This window comes from Chenopodium album, chromosome 23 (assembly GCF_948465745.1).
Source record: "Chenopodium album chromosome 23, dcCheAlbu1.1, whole genome shotgun sequence".
NCBI lineage: Eukaryota > Viridiplantae > Streptophyta > Magnoliopsida > Caryophyllales > Amaranthaceae > Chenopodium > Chenopodium album.
Genome location: NC_137856.1, coordinates 37,652,829 through 37,666,731, shown reverse-complemented (window position 1 = coordinate 37,666,731; position 13,903 = coordinate 37,652,829). Strand labels below are relative to the sequence as shown.

The 13,903-nt window shown below is 32.8% G+C and overlaps 2 protein-coding genes across 2 annotated transcripts; both read right to left on the bottom strand.

The window, feature by feature from the left end:
• Window positions 1–753: 753 nt before the first annotated feature.
• LOC145608343 (putative E3 ubiquitin-protein ligase ARI10) lies at window positions 754–5,425 on the bottom strand. Its single transcript, XM_081663955.1, has 16 exons — window positions 5,252–5,425; window positions 4,883–5,028; window positions 3,983–4,107; window positions 3,799–3,907; window positions 3,629–3,719; window positions 3,339–3,511; window positions 3,138–3,239; window positions 2,910–2,992; window positions 2,721–2,825; window positions 2,546–2,615; window positions 2,379–2,459; window positions 2,239–2,286; window positions 2,056–2,127; window positions 1,860–1,959; window positions 1,638–1,764; window positions 754–1,438 (listed from the first exon to the last, which is right to left on the bottom strand). The coding sequence occupies exons 1-16, from the start codon at window positions 5,331–5,333 to the stop codon at window positions 1,078–1,080; spliced, it is 1,875 nt and encodes a 624-aa protein (XP_081520081.1). The 5' UTR covers window positions 5,334–5,425; the 3' UTR covers window positions 754–1,077.
• Window positions 5,426–7,749: 2,324 nt separating this feature from the next.
• Window positions 7,750–9,450, bottom strand: LOC145607571 (putative E3 ubiquitin-protein ligase ARI7). Its single transcript, XM_081663183.1, has 8 exons — window positions 9,359–9,450; window positions 9,182–9,269; window positions 8,987–9,076; window positions 8,817–8,864; window positions 8,492–8,563; window positions 8,299–8,398; window positions 8,086–8,209; window positions 7,750–7,978 (listed from the first exon to the last, which is right to left on the bottom strand). Exons 1-8 carry the CDS (start codon window positions 9,448–9,450, stop codon window positions 7,750–7,752), a joined length of 843 nt encoding a protein of 280 aa, XP_081519309.1.
• Window positions 9,451–13,903: the final 4,453 nt, after the last annotated feature.

Here is a 13,903-nt window from a genome sequence, read left to right as displayed (position 1 = left end):
GAGGAAAAACAGAGTATATAAACAGAAAAATACAAAGAAAATAGCAAAATTCACTAATTATGAAGAAGAAAAAAGTGAAAAAAAAAAATCACTATACTTGCCTTGGTGATGATTAAAGGAAGATAATATGGACAAAAGTTTACAAAGGGAATTGGGCTTACAAGAAAAATGGTGGGTGAATTGAAACATTGATATATTCTGTTTGGTAACAGAGAAGAAGCAGAGGAATTAGATACAAGATACTAGTGTAGTCTCAAAAGAAAGAGAAGAAAGAGATCATATCCAAGTTTACTTTAAGCAATCTGCTTTATATTATAGGAAATTAATATTTGTTTTGTTTTGGAGCCTTATTCATTGGATTTGTCCTTCTTGTGAAAATATAACAATAAAGGTACAGTATTGGACAATTATTCGTTGATTATGCATTGTATTGAGACATACACTATGGAGTACAATATATTAACCTGATTTTAGATTAGTAATGATATTATATAATGTATAAACTATAAACACTTCAGTATGTTCATGATACATTTACGTAAATAAAAAAAAAAAAAATTAAGTTAGGAAAATCTTGGATTGGATTGGTTTTACCAAGTGTGCATTTGGTGAATTTAATGATTTATGCAACAAAAGGCTACATGATGTCATATGTCATGCACTACTAATAGACTTGTCGCATCGATTAAGCAAAGCTAAAACAAGAACTCAGCACTACTAAAAAGATGAATGCTTAATGATCAATCGAAGAACTGAAGAAGAGTCAATTCTAGGCCTACTTTCCATCCAGATAAGTTTTATGGCAGGAAACAAAACTTGTGTCAAATTTACATTTCATATATATGATGTATCTTGATATTCAAGCCTGCAAAATCAAACTCCTAATTACCACATAAGCGAAAGCTTAAGGATTGAGTGCTGTACAACCAAACTATAGCCAATATACGATTCAAAATCTCTAAAACACTTGTCAAAAGGAAGACTAGGAAACCAAACGAATGATCAATTAGTGCTTTTAACTGTTTTTTCTACTGCTGATGTTTGGAACATCTTGAAGTTTGTTGGACTTAGAGTGGTTTAAGATTTATTTTCAGTCAAGGATAAAGATTGAAGTTCAGGTTCTGGTATAACCCAAGAATCATCAGACTTTACGCTGCTAGCTGGGCTGCTGATGTCAGTGTCACCTTCCACTTTCATGATTTTGGAGCTCGGGCTTGCAGTTGGAGTAATCTGGCCGAAGCTGTATGTCCCTCGAGCTCGTGACAACTTCAGCCTTAGGATTGACCTCTCGCTTGCATTTGGACTTGTTTGGCTGCTGCTGCTTATTCCTAGATTGTGTGACATCTTCATCCTTGGGGTAAACTCAGGCATACTTCCTACTTCTGACAGTCCATCCATTAAACCTTCCGCCAGTAGATCAAAGTAGTTTCTTATCACCCTGGTTTTCAAATCAGGTTAGACCAAATAACAAAAACACCGGCCCAAAATCAATCATCAAGAATCAGCACCAACAACAAGCACAGAAATAGGACCAGACGAACACAAGATACACCAAGATTTCCATGAAAAAGAAAAACATGTCAATCTGAAAAACAAATATCATACATTGCTTTAAGTAACTATAATGTAGTAAATACCTGGTCAACTTAATGGTCTTGCTCCGGAATCCCAAATACTTTCCAACGAAAACATCTCCGTGCAGGAGAGCCTCAAGTTCCCCCACAACATGGTTATGAAGTCGATTAGCAAAGTATATTGCTTCCTCTGCAAAATTAACGGTTCAAACAGTTGAGAAAAGTTATAACAGGTACAACATACTATAGGATAAGGAATGAGATTGCGAACAAAAATTGGTATACGTTGCATGAACTCATGGAGTTGCTTCTTGGCATGCTCATCATCACGCAAATAATATCCATATACGTATGTCCATTTCAAAAGTTGCCAACATTCAACAACCTAACAAACCATAAAATGAGGAACATAACCTTGAGTTAAACTTAGTGGCAGTGTTGCATATGGTTGAAAATATATCACAGTAGCTATTGAACTAACCTGTCCTAGTGCTTCAGCAATAAAGTTGACCTCTTTTGAAGGGAGGCTATAATTGAAGCACAGAATGTCATGCTGAGAGGGACACAATAAACGTATACATCGTTATTGGTTACCATAGCTATAGAAGATGATTTGTTTTCGGCTTCAACAAGTATAGTTTCATGACATGCTAGCAATACTAACCTGCAAGTCTTGAAACACCTTCAGATCTGATAGCACATTTGCCCTAGACTGCAAGGCCGAGATCAGTACTAATTAGAATATACTTGTATTTATAATGATATCATCTCAAATGTGGTAAAAGGAAATAATCTGTCCAATACCGATTCACAGGTAGTCCATCCTTCATAATGAAGATAGTATCTCTCGTGGGATTTCTTAAGTTGGCTTATAGCATCATTATCCTGAAAAAACCAAATATAATTGAGAAGTTGACATATCCGAAACAATGCTAGCAAATGCATATATATTAAGGAAATCCAAAACTTACTCCATCGGAATAACATCGAATGTCCCAAATGCTTTGACCTTCATGATCAGACCATTCTCCACCACAATAACTGAAAGTATGACAGTAATTAAATGTTGTTAATATACAATAAGTTCAGCAAGTACTTCGATTCATTCAATCATTTGTAGACAAGGGAATTAATATGCAACATTACCCGCAAAATCCATGCTCGCAGACATCACAGAAAACATATGTAGAGAGATATGTTTTCTCATAGGAGGAGTTGCATTTTGGACATGTCACTGTATTTTCTAACACCCTATGGAAAAATCTCAGAAACTGAAAACTGTATACAAGAAAATAATACGCAGCACTAAAATGTTACGAAAGACTATCATCATACCAAATCTCTGACTGACGAGAGCCCTCAGACATCCATTCAGTTGCAGTGTCACAATCAACAGGTGCATGAGCTTCCCGAGAGCACTGCAAAATCATCATCCATCACTAAGTAATCTGTTTGTGTGCGCGTATTATTTGCATTAATATCATATTCCATTTAGTTAATATTGTACATAGTATGATTTAGCTATTAACTAAATAGTGATTTTAGAATCAAGAGAAATCTTACTTTCCAGCAAAAACTATGTAAACACAGACAAGTAGCCATTCCTTCATCAGCATAAGAAGAGAATACAGCAGAATCGCAATCAGGAGCAGGACACCATTTTGCCTGAGAAAAATTACAAAGGGTTGGATTATAGCAGCATAATAATCTTCACAATAGAAAAACATAACAATTCCAACAAATGAAAGTTACAATTTACCACACCTCACGGATGCCAGCAATGTAAGAATCAAGAACACATTTTTCAAATTTAATTTTAACATCCTCAGATGATAGAAATTCTATCAAGGGAAGACCCACAGCACCACCACAAGATGATTCAGGACAACGCAGCTTGAAACATCGAGGATCATCAATAGTTGTATCTCTAATGTAGCCTGTGAATATTTATTCAAGCAAATGTATAAGCTAGCACCAGTAGCATAATTGATTGAGCCAAAGCAAGTTAACGCGATAGGATACTAAATTAAAGAAGATTGAGAAGATTTTCTGACCTTCCCAGCAAGAACGGCATATTTGATGACCACAGGAAACAGAAAACACCAAAAATCTTGGAAATTCTGCACGACATAATCTGCAAGCAATCTGTAAAGAGCAAAGTCCTATTTATTACCAATTACGAAAAAAAAATATAACTACAGATCAGGTTGATGGAGGTGCTTACTACAACTGCATCAGTTGGGGTTTCAACAACAGGACTCACAAATAGACCAGCTGCCTCGCGTACCTTCTTTTCACGTGCAAACCATTCTTCAGTGGCTCGATTGACATCCCTTTAAAGATGCACATAGTTAGTACTCAAGGAATCAAGGGTATAATAATTTGAAATCAAGGCAACTGATCATTACCATTTAAAATGTTGCAGAAGAACTGCAGCTTCATTTCTTGGCAATAAAAGGACAGAAGAAACTGTTGTTATTCTATCTTCCAGGTATCGACGAATTTCTGCTTTGCTCATTATTGTGCATTTTATCTAAACAATACAGAAAAGAATGCTAAAACATGTTCAGGGAACACTTTGCATTAATCCAAATCTCAACTAGCCAATATTTCAAAACTTGAGAGAGCATTTTAATGCACTAAACATCTAGTATAAACTCTAGAGAAATTGCCATCAAGAGAAAAAGACTTATGTGGATACCGAAAATTTTGTGTAAGCTAAATACTAGGCAAATTATATCGAAAGGGCCATATATAGATATTGTACTCTTAATACTCCATGAATGTTACACTTCACATTGTGTTACGTCCTTATCTACTATTTAGATGTAAAGGGTCGAATATCATTTTCATGTGTCAAATATGATTTTCCCAAAGGACAAAAATGAAAACCTATGTACCATGAAGACAGCAACTTCAATTTCAAAATGTTTTCCTTTGATACCAACATTGCCTAAGTATTCCGAGTGATCACGAACACGGCTTAATTTCCAATTATTGATCAAACTTTTTAAAGCCACTTACATTACTAAGTATAGTTGAATTGTTCAATAATTTCCTATAAACAACCAATAATTTAAAGTTATCCATCTTAATTTTAGTACCCATTCAAAAGCACACATAATGACAAAAGTACATAACCAAACATTTAAAATGACTTTTCTTACCAGTCTAAACTAATCAACAATATCAAACATACAAAAGGGGTAACCAAAAATTATAAAATATAATATAAAACATACAAATATGATCACAAATATTTCATACAATCCAAAAATAAATATGTGACAAATAATTATAATGATGACCTTATAATTCGTATGAATTTGGGAATTTTCTTGATCACCAATCTCGGATCCTACCCCAATGACCGAGTTATCATCACTTTCATCGCCGGAGCTGAGTTCACGATCGAGAATTTCGATGTATTCCCAATCATCTTCAATCATTCGCCCTAATTTTTTTTTTTTCCAAAAAATGAAAATTTAACATGATTTCAAAATTAAAAAAACAATAATAAAAAAAACCCAAATGATCAAACAGAGAATTTACAAAAATGATGAAAGAAAACCCAATAAAAAAGGGTATTTCTTTTCTTAATCAATAATATTGAAAAAAAAAAACTAAAAACAGAGTATAGAAACAGAGAAAAAAGAGAAAGATTGAAAATTACTTACCTTGACGACGATCGAGGGAAACTAAACTAGAGAAGAGATGAGAAAGTGAATCAGATGAGAATTTTTTGGTGAAATTAGGCATTTTTTATGTTTTGATTAATTAATTTGATTAAATGGATGAGTATTTTTGGGTGTAAAAACAGAGAATTTAGAGAAGAAACAGAGGAGGTTTAAAGGAAAGAAAGAGGAAGTGAAGAGAGAAAATGGGGGAAAGATGAGAGGAAAAATGAAGTGAATTGCGAAAAAATATTGGATGCTAAGTAAACTAAGAGGCCCACTTTCTGATTGACTGGCGTTTACTTTGAATTTTTCATAATGTTTAGCTTAACCTAATTTTTTTTATTTTGGTTTTTATTTAATCAACTCTTGAGGGTTCAAATGGTTTTTATTTGGTAAAAGGGTTCAAATAGATGAATGTTAGAGGTTGGATGATGAGATTAGAAGAATAGAGTGTAACGGACACCTCACAGGCTCACACTTAGAAAAATAAAATTAAAATTATGTAAAAATAAAGTAAAATTATTTGTTGTATTTGTGCGAGTGCTTTTTTATTTTTTTTATTTTTTTTTTAAAAAAATATGATACAAAGTAAATATAGAATTAAAATAATATCGTTATATTTGGTCTATAAAAAATTGAGAATTTCTATATATGTAGCATAAGTAAATCATTTCAATCAAAGTAAGACTAAAATGAACTTGTATCAAATTTAAAACTCTTAGGGTTTTAACTCTTCAGCTTAATTTCAGTTCAATTCAGTTCAGCTCTAATCAGTTCAGTTCAGTTCAGTTCAGTTTAGTTTAGATCTTAATTTCTTCCTCTCATAAACAATTCATTTCAACTCTATTTAGTTAAGTTTAGTTTAGCTCCAATCAGTTAAGCTCAGTTCAGTAAATATAAACAGACCCTTAATCATAATCACACCGGTTAATTTTTTTTTTTTTTTTTTAAAGAACCGGTTTAAATTAAATTTAACTAGTTTCAACAAACTAAAACATTATTACCTTATTTTTATAAACATGGTTTGATTACAGGTTCTAAATGCATGAGATAAACTTCCAAGTTAAGAGTATGTAATTATTAGCTTCTGAAAAAAATAGGGCTAATTGCCTAATTCCATTAGATAAGAACAAACTTAGCTTAGTTTTCACCAAAATTACAAAAGTACATTATATTAATAAACTAAATCATTAGCTTTCTCTTCATGTACGACATCAATCTTTTCTTACTTTCTTTCCTAGAATTTTTTTTAGTCCGTCCTTTTTTCTTTACATTTAGACATATTGATACACATTCAATTTATCTCTCTTTCAAAAAGGTATTCCACAATCATATATTAATAATATTTGTTAAGTAGTTGATTATGCTTTTTATTCACTAATCACTACTGTAATTACTTTTCATCATTCTCTATTTCCCTCTCTGTCCAACACATCATGCACTATACTTAATCCCGAGTCTTTTATAACGCTATTAGCCCATGAATTAGGTGCATTCTAAAATATTTTTATTTTCCTGTTTGGTCTTGTGGTCATTTCTCAAAAGTTAAAAATGAACAAATAAAATTCCATTACATGTTTAATGTTTAGTACTTGCTTTCAAGTGTCTTAATTTGATCGACACATTTTTCTAATAGACATATACAGTTATTTTGAAATGAATGAATATAAATCCAAATCAAGTAATAAGTTCAATATCAATGAGATCTTGGCCTAGACACGTATTATGTATCCAAAACAATTAACAACTTTAAAATGATCCAACATTTATAGTATTATTGGAATTTTTGAAGCCACACAAGTTTTTATTGTGAACATTTTGTTTGTTAAAATAACAATTGAAGAAAGAAATCTTAAGTAAAATGAAGGGATAAAAAGTGATTTTTTTTTTCACCTTCCTCTCAAATCTTTTAATTTTGGAAGGAAAAGAGCTCGAATATTTGAGAAGGGTTTCATCTCCCTTTGTTCCTTAGTTTCGCACCAAATGTGATCTTATTAGTGAAACAAAACATGAAAACCTAATACTTCGTATCAAGTCTTTTCTTTTCTTAAATATCCCTTTGTCAAATTCCCTTTACAAAAAAGGGCCTTACAAAGATACTTACTTGATGCTCCTTGCCCACCCTTCAAGTACCCAAGTCTTTTTATGTAACTATGAACAAGACAAAGTGTTCGATAATTACTTAAAACACTAAAATGTACCTGAAATATTCACAGAGTTAGTTCGGTTGTACTTGAATCAACCATCTATATTAGACATGCAAATTAGAAAATGGATTTCTTTATAGTAAAGCACAGCCCAAAACGAGCTTCCACAAAATCAAAGACAATAATGAAGTTTCCAAACTTGCATTCTAGTATTGTTGCAATTCACCAACACAAACAAATTGTCTTACAGAAATTATTCTTCTAGGAATTATGGTATGAAACCATCACAATTCCTAGCAAATTAAACAAAGGATTGGCCAAATATTGTTTACCAACACAAATGAGAAACATTTAATGATAACACATATCACAAAGGAAGCCAACAGGACCATTCTTCGGAAACTGACAATGCTCACAATTCTTGACTGGCTGTTGAGGAGTGTCTTCAATACTAGCAGCAGTTGTAGTAATAATCCCTTGTTCCAAACTCTTGATGCCCATCAGATCGCGAAGTGTCCTCAGATCCTTAACCCTGTTCTCTATGATCCACACCATGTTGTCATAGTAGTTTCGAGCCACACTGCATTAGTCAAGTCACAATATGTTAATAATTCTGAGTGTAACAAAAAATCTGAATAAGAATAATTCATGTAGATGATAGAATTAGGCTAATAAGCTAGTAATTACCCTGTCTTCAAACACAGACGATCACGAATCTCTGAGAACTGAGGTGGCAGTTTTTCCATGTTGAGTACTGCTGTCATCTGAGCTTCAAACTGATAAAGCTGTTCCACAACAAATTCAGCATGCCCTGCAGAAGATCAACTAAGATGATAAAACTGGAGGAATGGAGTAACACTTATTTTGTATTCGATATTATAATAGAAATAAGCAGCATACTCATAATAAAATGTATGAGGTTTCTTCTGTCCGTTTCAAAGGGTGGTGTGTAGTACTCAGCAACATGAGTCCACTTCATGACTCGCTTACAGTCTGCAATCTGTTTGCAAGAGAAAAGGAAAAAGAAAGAAGGTAAATGTCATATTATGATTTCTCCATTGTAATGTTTCTTAATAATAGTACTGGGATTCACCTGCATCCATGCATCAGTATAAAAGCTAAGTTCTGCTTCAGTTAGGCCGGTTTTTTCAGCTATTGCTTTGAGCTGCAAATTTTATAAAGATGAGACTTACATATCTATCAAAAATTTGAGGAAATAGTTATTTTACCAAGAAAATGCTTATATATTTTGTGTTGTATGAAAATCTGTAATACTTAAGTGCCGATTCTATGGAATAATGCAACATTAAATGTACAAAATCATACTTAAAATGTAAAATTCAGAAAAAGACTAATAGTGGAAACAATTTTCGGAAGCTAATGAAAGTACAACATATACAAAATTTGGAAAGTCTCACCTGGCCATCTTTTAGCTTATAAAGTTCTTGCCTAGCCGCTTCTAAGTGCTGCAAGGAGAGCCAAAGAATACAGGGTTACTCTCTGAACACTGCCAGTTTACTTCTAAACTAAGTTTAAGCTGAAGAAAAGATTTCAAGAAATGGCATACGCGCTATAGTTAGTTAATTACCATTTCAGTAGCCATCCAACGATTGTAGCTATTATTATACTTGTTAAGGCTAGCCAGGGCAATCCGTGCTTTCTCTTCTCTATCATCAAACTATAAGATCAGGAAGGATAAAATTGCTCTTAATAACAAGCCTGTTATAAAAATAAGTACTCTCTAGCTAAAAGTTCTTCAGTGAGGAATGAAAAGAGCACTCACCTCTACTTTCTGTTTCCCCTTAGAGCATGTGTGCTTGAACTCGTCACCATCCCATGAACCATTATTCAGCCAAGATGCACGGCACAGCCTGAAAGTTATATCAACGTATTAAATGCATGATGGAGAAGAATTTAGATTAAAGGAATCAAATCTGTGATATAATTGTCAAGAATTTACTTGCAAAACTGGTATTCACACGATGGACATTGCATACGCTTATGAGCTCCAGACATTTGAAAGGAATACCAGCAGCTTGGGCACCCTTTCATGTTTGTAATTGACTTACTGTAAAACGGTAGATAAGTTATCAGAAACTCATCAGACAAAAGCAAAATTACAGGTACAATTACTACAATATCATGGAGATAATATACAGATGTGACAAAACACCTATAATTAAGTACTATGCGTAACATTACTATAAACAATCATATAGAATCAATTGTGTTCCAAGGAATAAGATCAGGATTAGTAATATCAAGAATAACTGCAGCACTCAGTTCATGTTCTCTTCCACTGAAACTGATTATTACTGATTAAGAATGATTTTACTGATCAAAGCATTAAACAGATCTAAGCTGATTCAATGGTGTATTTGTTTTATGGAATTACTGATCATCAAAACGCCATATAACAGAATATTGTTTGAATTAGCTGAAGAAAAGAGGCCCTAAAATTTCAAGAGTCACAGAGATGATGGCATACTGGTTTTCACTCTGCACGACGCATTCCATAATCCAGTTACAATAAGTTGAACAGGCAACTGGCTGGTGAGCTTCCTTGGTACACTGTAAAAAGGAAAACTTTGTAACTAAGACAACCAAACTCTGCTCTTCAGAGATTACTACAAATCAAGTCTATCGATAAGGGCATATATCGATACACCTGTTTCTTTCTCTGTTTAACTATATATTCCATGTATAAATCTTCTATAGTTTACTACTTTACTAGGAAACAGTGAAAAAAAAACTAAAGTCTCACCTTCCAGCAGAAGGTATGGGTGCACTTACAAGTCACCTTGGGGTGGTTATCACCAATAAGAAGAATCAAAGCATACTTACATCCAAGACCGGGACACCACTTAGCCTATACATGTTTCATTGAAGCGATTAGAAACACACAATCACACAAAATTATTTTTTTACAAAAAAACTATCAGAGATAATTGTCTCAGGATCTTTCTGACTGCAAAATAATTCATGAAATGAACCAAAGAGGATGCATGTTTAAGATTATTTAAGCAGCACAGAAATCTCATGGACCTTTAAGTTATACTCGATATAGGATTTCATAAATGTAAGCGCATATTTCTCCTTTTCATCATTAGAAGCCAGCATGTTAATCATATCTTGACCAACGGCAGCTCTGCAAGAAGTATCAGGACATCGTATCAATAGGGGTGGGATAGGTTCTTTGAGTGATGTCGCAATATAACCTACACGAGAAAAGGAAACACAAGTTGATGGAATATGTGTAAGATCACTATAAATTGAACAAGATTTATGTAAATATAATCGTGAAATATATGTAACTATATATAGTTATGTTTTAGATATGTATTGCATCAGAACTGACCTGCCCAGCAAGTATTGCAGAATAAATGCCCACAAGCAGGACCAGCAACCAGCTCCGGAGGAAATTTTCCCAAGCAAATCCCACAAGTAAGCTGTACAACAAAACTCAAGCTCGTTAGGAGGTTTTCAACAATGACAACCTAACATAGACTCCCGGACATTTTGACATATTGACATACTATAACACATACCATACAGGTTAAGTGAACATTTTGACATCAAAAGTAACTTACATCCTTTGTATTAGATGATCCAGCTCCATCAAAGGAAACATCTATAAGACCAAGTTTATCACGGAGATTCTGCCCATCTGAAAACCATGCATCAGGTATGATGCTAACATCCCTGTTCAATCAGAAGATATCAGTGATTATTCCTCAATTTTCATCTAACACCACCCCAAAAAAATACAAATAATAACACAGAATGAATCAGTATAAGCAGTATGCTATGTTGAAATGAGGAATTGCATTTTAGAATAAGTAAGCTGTAACACTAGATTATATAAATTGCCTCCACTGCTTTAAAAAAATAGGCGAAATTGGCCAAGTCTGAATATATTAAAGCTGTAGGAAATTAGAGAGAATAAACCATTATTATAGGACTTTACCATTTAAAATGAAGCAGCAGGATAGCAGCTTCAGCCCTTGGAATCGAAAGTACATCACAGATACTCACGATGGCAAGTTCTTCACGTTCTTGAATTTCAGCTACACTCAGGACTTCATAAGGTTTCTGAGCATCACGATAAAAATGATTACAGTTAGAATTATGAATCAAAGTAACCAAAGATCAGTAAAAGTTGTCCTGTTCTAAACCACAATATCTTTTTTTATCAATGAACTTTAGTATGATTCTCCTAGGTAACCTTCCATGCTAATAATAGACTTATCACTATTAATCGAAGCAGTACACGAAACATGATAGCGTGTATGAAGCACGTGCATCCACGAGTATATTAGGGAAACAAATCACATACCATTGATACAATATCTGAAATTTTTGTTAAACTACGACAAAGATTAAGTCACATAATCTAACACCTAATCGACTGTAAATAACTACATGTATGTACATCAACTTAACCTGTAGTCCTATTAACATTTTTGAGTCACAAAATCATGATTTCTGCTTTTGTTGCACCATGTTACTACAAAGTACAAACTATTTATTCGAAACAGGATATTGTTTAGCCTATATTCAGCGTTTCAGTTACAAGTTTACAAGACTGTTTTGCTACTACCGAAGCCAAAGAACAAGATGATAAAAGACTTAAACCGTGAGTAATTATCATGTTATCAATCTTATAATCATTCATCCTAGCATTTCCTTTCCTAAAAATGCAACTCTGCATAATAATAATCTTTGGACACACTAATATAAACCTCTTCACCACAAAAAAAATAAGAGTATAATAAAGTCTTGATCAAATTCATGAAGAAGCCTAAAGGGACAGCAGAATTACAGTTTAATTATGTAGCATCTGTAGATTTAAACTACTAACTCCGTTTCATATAAAAATGTCTAAATCGTTGCAAATAATATGAAACGGAGGTAGTATAAGACTCAAATCACTCGATCTTTGGTACTCATTTTGACACAGGTACATGTGTAAGTGTCGGACATTGGCCAATTTATGTAAATTTCCACCAATTTGACAAAAATAAATAAATAAATAAATAAATGTCTAATTATTACTTTCCCCAAATTGCAAACCCTAAGTCTTGATTCCCCAGTTTATTTTGTAGCATCTGTATACTATTTATATTGTGTGACTTGAATTTGTGTACTTGTGTCAAGCATGGCCATATAATGCAAATTTCCCCAATTCAATCAAAATCATCAAAGTTATTACATACCTTGCCACAAAAATAAAGATATAGACTCTCGATCTAATACATGAAGGATGGAAGACTTGAAGGAGCCTAAAATGGTCTCTAAACTCAAGCCGCATCGGTAGATTTACGCACAAGTACACCACTATTTAGGGCCAAAAACTATATGACTCGACTTTGGGTACTCTTGTAGACAAGGGTTTATATTTGTTAAGTGTCAATAGAGGTGTCAACTCGGCTTCTCAGGAAAAAAAAAAAAGAAAGTGTCAGTTCGGGTGTCTGGGTCGGGTTCGGTGAGGGTATAAGGCCGGGTCTAGTTGAATCTAATTTTATACATAAGTCACGCTAAATTACGTCTATGTGACTCGAAATCTAAATTATATATTATTTTGGGTCATAAGTCGGATTAGATTTTGACTTCTCTAAGTGTCGCACTAAATTGTTAGACTCATTTGTTTTCATTTATTTTTTTAAAAAATTAATAACAAAAACAAGAAATCAAGGCTTGATCATCTTTATTTTTATTTTTAGTTTTTTGTAAAATTAATATAAAAAACCACAAAAAGTGGTTTGGAATTTTATTGTTATTATTAGTTTTCAAATTAATGACGAATTCAATAATTTGACAAATTTTAATTCCGTTAAATATACCATAAAACTTTCGAAATAAAAAAACCAATAACCACATCAATGTCGAACATGGTTTTCCTTTTTTTTTTTTAACAATGACTTTGATTAATTTTTAATTCATATGCTACGACTTTTAAAAACGAAAACAAAAAACCAAAAATTGAAAACTACAATGATATCAAACAAGCAATGCTCAAGGGCCCTTAATTGTGAATTTCACTTTTTTTTTTTTTTTTTTTAGCAATTCATACAAAATTGTCAAAGGGTGCATTTTTTTTTTTAAAAAAAAGGGAGTTAATAAACATTTTTTTTTTAGAGGCCATTGTGTGACACAGAATTGAGGCAAATTTTATAGATCAATGATGATAAGATGTCATAAGCATATTTGTTATTCAACATTCAATTCTCTAGTCATTTTTTTTTTTTTTTGACACAACTCTAGTCATTAAATTAAGATGTATTAACAAATCAAAAACAATTTGTTAGAAGCATGACTTTCAATGAAATTTGTCATTGTATAAAGGATGCAAGAACAAAGAATAATGTACATAATACAATTCAATTTTAATGATCAGTGATAGTAATTAAATACCATAGTAGATTGATTTATACCTTAATAGTACCATCCTTATTTTCTATCTCTTCCAAGTCGCTAAGCGTAACATCAGCATCACTAATCGCAT